At 47.9% G+C, this 4,869-nt stretch overlaps 1 protein-coding gene across 1 annotated transcript; it reads right to left on the bottom strand.

Annotated features, from left to right (window-relative positions):
* Nucleotides 1-1,499: 1,499 nt before the first annotated feature.
* On the bottom strand, nucleotides 1,500-3,800 carry LOC144715322 (uncharacterized). Its single transcript, XM_078590259.1, has 3 exons — nucleotides 2,128-3,800; nucleotides 1,993-2,054; nucleotides 1,500-1,913 (listed from the first exon to the last, which is right to left on the bottom strand). The coding sequence occupies exons 1-3, from the start codon at nucleotides 2,471-2,473 to the stop codon at nucleotides 1,572-1,574; spliced, it is 750 nt and encodes a 249-aa protein (XP_078446385.1). The 5' UTR covers nucleotides 2,474-3,800; the 3' UTR covers nucleotides 1,500-1,571.
* Between the last annotated feature and the right edge of the window lie 1,069 nt (nucleotides 3,801-4,869).

The raw sequence follows: 4,869 nt of genomic DNA, 5'->3' as shown, positions 1-4,869 counted from the left end.
AGACCACAATTCCCAGAAATATATACACCAATAAATACCTAATAATGTAAGATCTAAATGTAGAATGACTTAGATATGGATCTATATATATTTATCTTTGTATATATTTGCATAGTTGTAGTTGTGGAGGCACTACCATCTTTTCAATTGTATACATTTATGTGACATTGTGACTTCGTTCATACAACTAGAGGTAGACCCAAAAATATACATGTCGAGACAGAAATTAACTAAAATATATCATTAAATATGTATATAGATTACCTTTATGTATCTATATCCACATACATCTTCTTGAAGTTCTCTGTAAATAGATGTGTCCTACCATAAACATATTTTAAAAGATGTAAACATATATTTTCACACATACGATTAAATATATACACAAAAGTGTCTGCTTATAATCTTAACGTTATGAACATTAGCCAGTTTTCTCTGTATTGTCCTTAGGTGTCATCATCAGCATCTGAAAACTATTTGTCAGCCATGATGCCTTGTCGCCTTCCATCAAAGAATCATCTTGCTGAAACATCACCATATGTCGATGCTTTTGGTCTCCCCAACTTCTAAGACTGCCATCCACTTCCGTCATCAGTCATCCGTCATCTCTACGGATGACTGAAATCATTTGGTTCAGTCATCCGTCGATCGCTCCTGGCGATCATGGATGATGAAATTGAAGGGTGGATCATCTGGCTCGTGGAATAGTTAAAGCCCACTATCGTTTGAATACTTTTCCTAAGAGGCTCTGTCGATCACAGTGACAGAATCCCGTACATCTCGCGGGATTTAAGGATATCCCAAATCTCAAAGAAAGAGGAACAGAGTGCACCAATGAATAAGTTCAGGCTCCCTCATAAGCTATTCATTGCCAAACCACCTCCCAAAAGCTTGAAAACAGGAGCACAGCGTCGGATTAATGTCCTTCACGGACCCAACGGCAGGCTGCCCTTTGATGTTCCTCACGCGAGACGGAGGGGCGGCGATTTGACTCGGGGTCCCATCTTTGATTAATCGCACGTCTGACCCGCCGCTTCGTAGAATTTCCTTCCACGGTTTCATCAATGCTTGTTTCCCAGAAACAGTATCACCGGGGCAACGTTCATCTCTCCTTCACTCCCCCCCTTCTCCGCACAGCTTTTCTCCCCTTCGTTGAATTCCATGGTCCGGGCGAGAGATTCCTGAATTACACGCTGTCTAATCGCCGAACACCGTAAGAACAAGATCATATCGCCATCAGATATCACATTTAAATGCGCTATCCATGCTGCACCGTCCGCTACCGCCGTCTAGCGACGCCGCCGGCGAAGCACGCACACGTTCGTATGAACAGCTCCATGCACGCGCCTATTTTTACTACGGACATGTTTGACTGCGTGCCCATAGTAAAAGTCACTGTATCTTTATTCTGCATGTTATTAACGTTCACGACGTAAGAGAAAAAGACGGATATCATTCTTGGATAGATATTATTCGCTCTACACTCTTGCGCCGCGAGATAAGATTATACCACCTTTAAGACTATATAATAATGGCCGACTCGTGCGAGTTTTACACATTAGAGAGATGGGTTAAGACGAAGTGGTAGGAAGGGCGCCGTAAGAGTAGAGCGAGAGCTCGAGAGAGGCTCCGCCGTCGCCGCCATTACAGAACACTCTGAAGCACCGCCGTTCTTCTTCCTCTTGCCGCGACTGATCTACATAGCTTGGCGAGAAATGGTAGGCGAGAAAGTTGTCTTCTTCAGCGCGGACGGGGAAAAGCGGAAGCGTTTCAATGTGAGGCGGCGCGGCTGCTGCCTGGTGGCGTAGTGACTCTTGCTCGAAGTAGTACGCCGACGTCTTCTGATGGTGGTAATACAACGCGGGTTGCTCCCCCGTCGAGCCTCCGTTCGCCCCTCCTTGGAAGGCGTATTCCTTGACGAAAAACCCCGCTATTGTCGTCATTTCAAGAAAGAATACGAAAATCTCTGAAGAGTTTCTTACAGAAGCTTACCACGTAACTTCTCTCGTTGGCGAAGTAGAGCCCCGGCGAGGTGCAAGTACTCTGAAGCCCGCCTGGAAGAAGTAGAGTGAGAAAGACAGATGGGAGGGTGTGGAGAGCACACTTAGAGGGAGATAGAAGAGGGACCTGGGGAGATAATAGGGGGGGGGTTAGTGAACTTGTTGTTGGAGGCGACTTCGACTGTCAAACGCTTCTTCTGCCGCTCTCGGGCTTTGTGGTTTTGAAACCAGTAGAAGACGTTCTTCCCTTCGATCTTACCGAACTGGCGAAGTCTGGCGGAGATCCTTTGAATCTGCTCTGCGCTGGGAGACCTCACTCCGCAATTGTAGTAGAGATCCCTCAGTATTCTGATCTGGTCTGTAGTGGGTATCCATCGGCTACTAGATTGCCGGCAGAGGAAGCTGCTCTTACCGGCCGCTCCCGCGGCGCCGCTAGCTTCATCGTGCGGCTGATGACAACTCTGAGCTTCCATGGAAAGGCCCGAGAGAGGAAGAAGACGGAGGAGTTTTTCAATGGAGATTGCTGAGGGGGTGGAGGGCGTATTTGAATGGGTAAATAGAAGAGAGAGATTGGCGGATCAGAGGGATATCTTTGAGAGAAGGACTGAAGTTGACAGAAGGGAGAGAGCTTAAAGAAGGAAGGGACAAGGGAGGGGAGGAGAAAGGCGGAGCTCAAACTGGAGTTACTTGGATGAAAAGGCATGGGAGAGAATGATTACACTCCGTGGGTCAGGAGCGGGGCAGGCAGGCGAAAACGAGGACCCTGGTAGCCCACCCATTACTTAAGCGGGCGCATTTACTGGCGATCCATCGCCATGGGTTTCACATTCTCCATGGAAATGTACGCTAGCCGCGGCGCCTAAGCTCTCCCACGGCGTTTAAATGGCTGCCCATTCTTCGTTACAGTGAGGGGGAGCGCCCCTCGTGCATGATTACGAGGTTTTAATGCGAGATGGCTCGCATCGGGCCCGCTGCCCCCCTTCAAAGCCCCTTCTCTAAACTTTAGTCCTTATTAAGAAAGCCTGGGCACCTAAGCCGGGCAGGTGCGCAGCCTAGATAGAAGAGAAGAGAGCTTATGGGCTTTTATCCGTCTTGCTTGCCGATTCATACGGAGAGAGCCTTTAATGGTGAGAAATCGGTCAAGAGGAGAGCTTAGTCAGCAGACTGGGCTTTTCACTGATTCTACGGCAGAGACCAATCTGTAAATCCCCTCCTTCTTAGCCGACCTGGGAGAGCGATGCGGATTTCCATTTCTGACGCCGCGCAAAAGATTGAGCGATAAATGAAGGCCCGGGCTTCGTCTGGACCGTCCGATCTCCACGATGTGGGAATTCGGAAAATGATGACTTCTTTGGAGCTCAGGAGGAGGCCAGAGGTCGTCAATGGCGATGGGATTTCTCCTCGGAGAATCAGACAAGAGGGGCATTCTTCATTCTTCATTCTTCACCCCCCGTAGAAATTCCGTCTCCTGTCTCTAACCCTGCGCACATTCCTTCTTTTCTCCTCGTAAACTGCTGCAGTATAAACCTCATATCTTCGTCTCTGATCCCAAACATGACTCCAACTAGTCAGAGAGGGGAAAACCGCAATCACTTCGGGATACGGGCCTGGATATCGCTCTCTCTAGAAACCACGACCATGCCCGTATCTCTCTCTCTAGAAAACTCACTGGGAGAGGATCCTCGAGGATTCCAGCAAGATTTGAGGAAGATATGTTTCCGTTCCTCTCGACGAGATATCATGACGGGCTGACCTGCCCAGCTCCTGCTGCTCAGAAAGGGACCTGCATGGCGGCGTCACCTCGCCATACTTTCGCCCCAACTCTCACCAATCCGGAAAGATGAAAAGAGACTCCCTTTTCGACGACCCTACTCCTTTCTCTCTCTAAACAGGCGACGCCGTAGCTCGGTTACAGATAGATACAGCCACGGAGGGAAGAGAGAGAGATAGAGAGAGGATACTCAGGATAGAGAAAGACAAAGACGTAGATAGAAAGCGAAGAGAATAAAGAGAGATAGTGACGAAGATTGTCTTTGAGATATGTACGGAAGACTTGAAGAGATAATTATATAGGGACGCAGATGTAGGGAGATACAAGAGAGAGATATAGTCAGAGAGGGAGGGGAGAGGGAGAGAACTACACAGAGACACAGATGTGGAAATTAGAGAGGTACAAGAGATAGATAGACAGAGAATGAAAGATGATGATAGAGACGAAGATATTGGATGAGGGAGAGAGAGAGAAAGAGAGAATTACAGTTGGACACAGAGATAATTACAGTGAGACAGAGGGAGGGAGAGAGATAATGACAGTGAGACACAGCGTGACGCAGAGAGAGAGAGAGAGAAGGGAGGGAGAGATAACTACAGAGAGAATAAGAGAGACGCGGAGAGAGAGAGAGATAAATGGAGGGAGGGAATGAGAGAGATAATACAGAGAGACGCAGAGAGGGAGAGAAGGGAGAGAGAAAGAGACGGAGGGAGCGAGAGAGATAAACTACAGAGAGACTCAGAGAGACGGTAGTTCAAGAGAGGGAAGGAGAGAAATAACTACAGAGAGAAATCGAGGGAGAGAGAGAGTGTGAAAGACTGACTGTGAAAGAGAGTGGGAGAGTGAGAGTGAGAGAGAAAGTGAGACAGACAGAGAGAGAAAGAGTGAGGTGAGAGAAATTGAGGGCGAGAGGGAGAGAGATATACATAGAGAATGAGAGAGATATACATAGAGAGAGAGTGTGAGAGAGAGATAGAGGGAGAGAGAGATACATAGAGAGAGAGAGAGATACATAGGGAGAGAGTGAGAGAGATATACATAGAGAGAGAGAGTGTGTGTGTGTGTGAGAGAGAGAGAGATAGAGGGAGAGAGAGAGAG

Source organism: Wolffia australiana, chromosome 2 (genome assembly GCF_029677425.1).
Source record: "Wolffia australiana isolate 7733 chromosome 2, ASM2967742v1".
NCBI lineage: Eukaryota > Viridiplantae > Streptophyta > Magnoliopsida > Alismatales > Araceae > Wolffia > Wolffia australiana.
This window is presented reverse-complemented; position numbering and strand designations above follow the sequence as displayed.

Coding starts and splice junctions, on each gene's coding strand:
- LOC144715322 (XM_078590259.1), bottom strand. CDS start 2,473: ATGGAAGCTCAGAGTTGTCATCAGCCGCACGATGAAGCTAGCGGCGCC. Junction 2,055..2,127: donor CCCCCCTATTATCTCCCCAG/GTCCCTCTTCTA, acceptor TACTTCTTCCAG/GCGGGCTTCAGAGTACTTGC. Junction 1,914..1,992: donor CCAACGAGAGAAGTTACGTG/GTAAGCTTCTGT, acceptor TTTTTCGTCAAG/GAATACGCCTTCCAAGGAGG.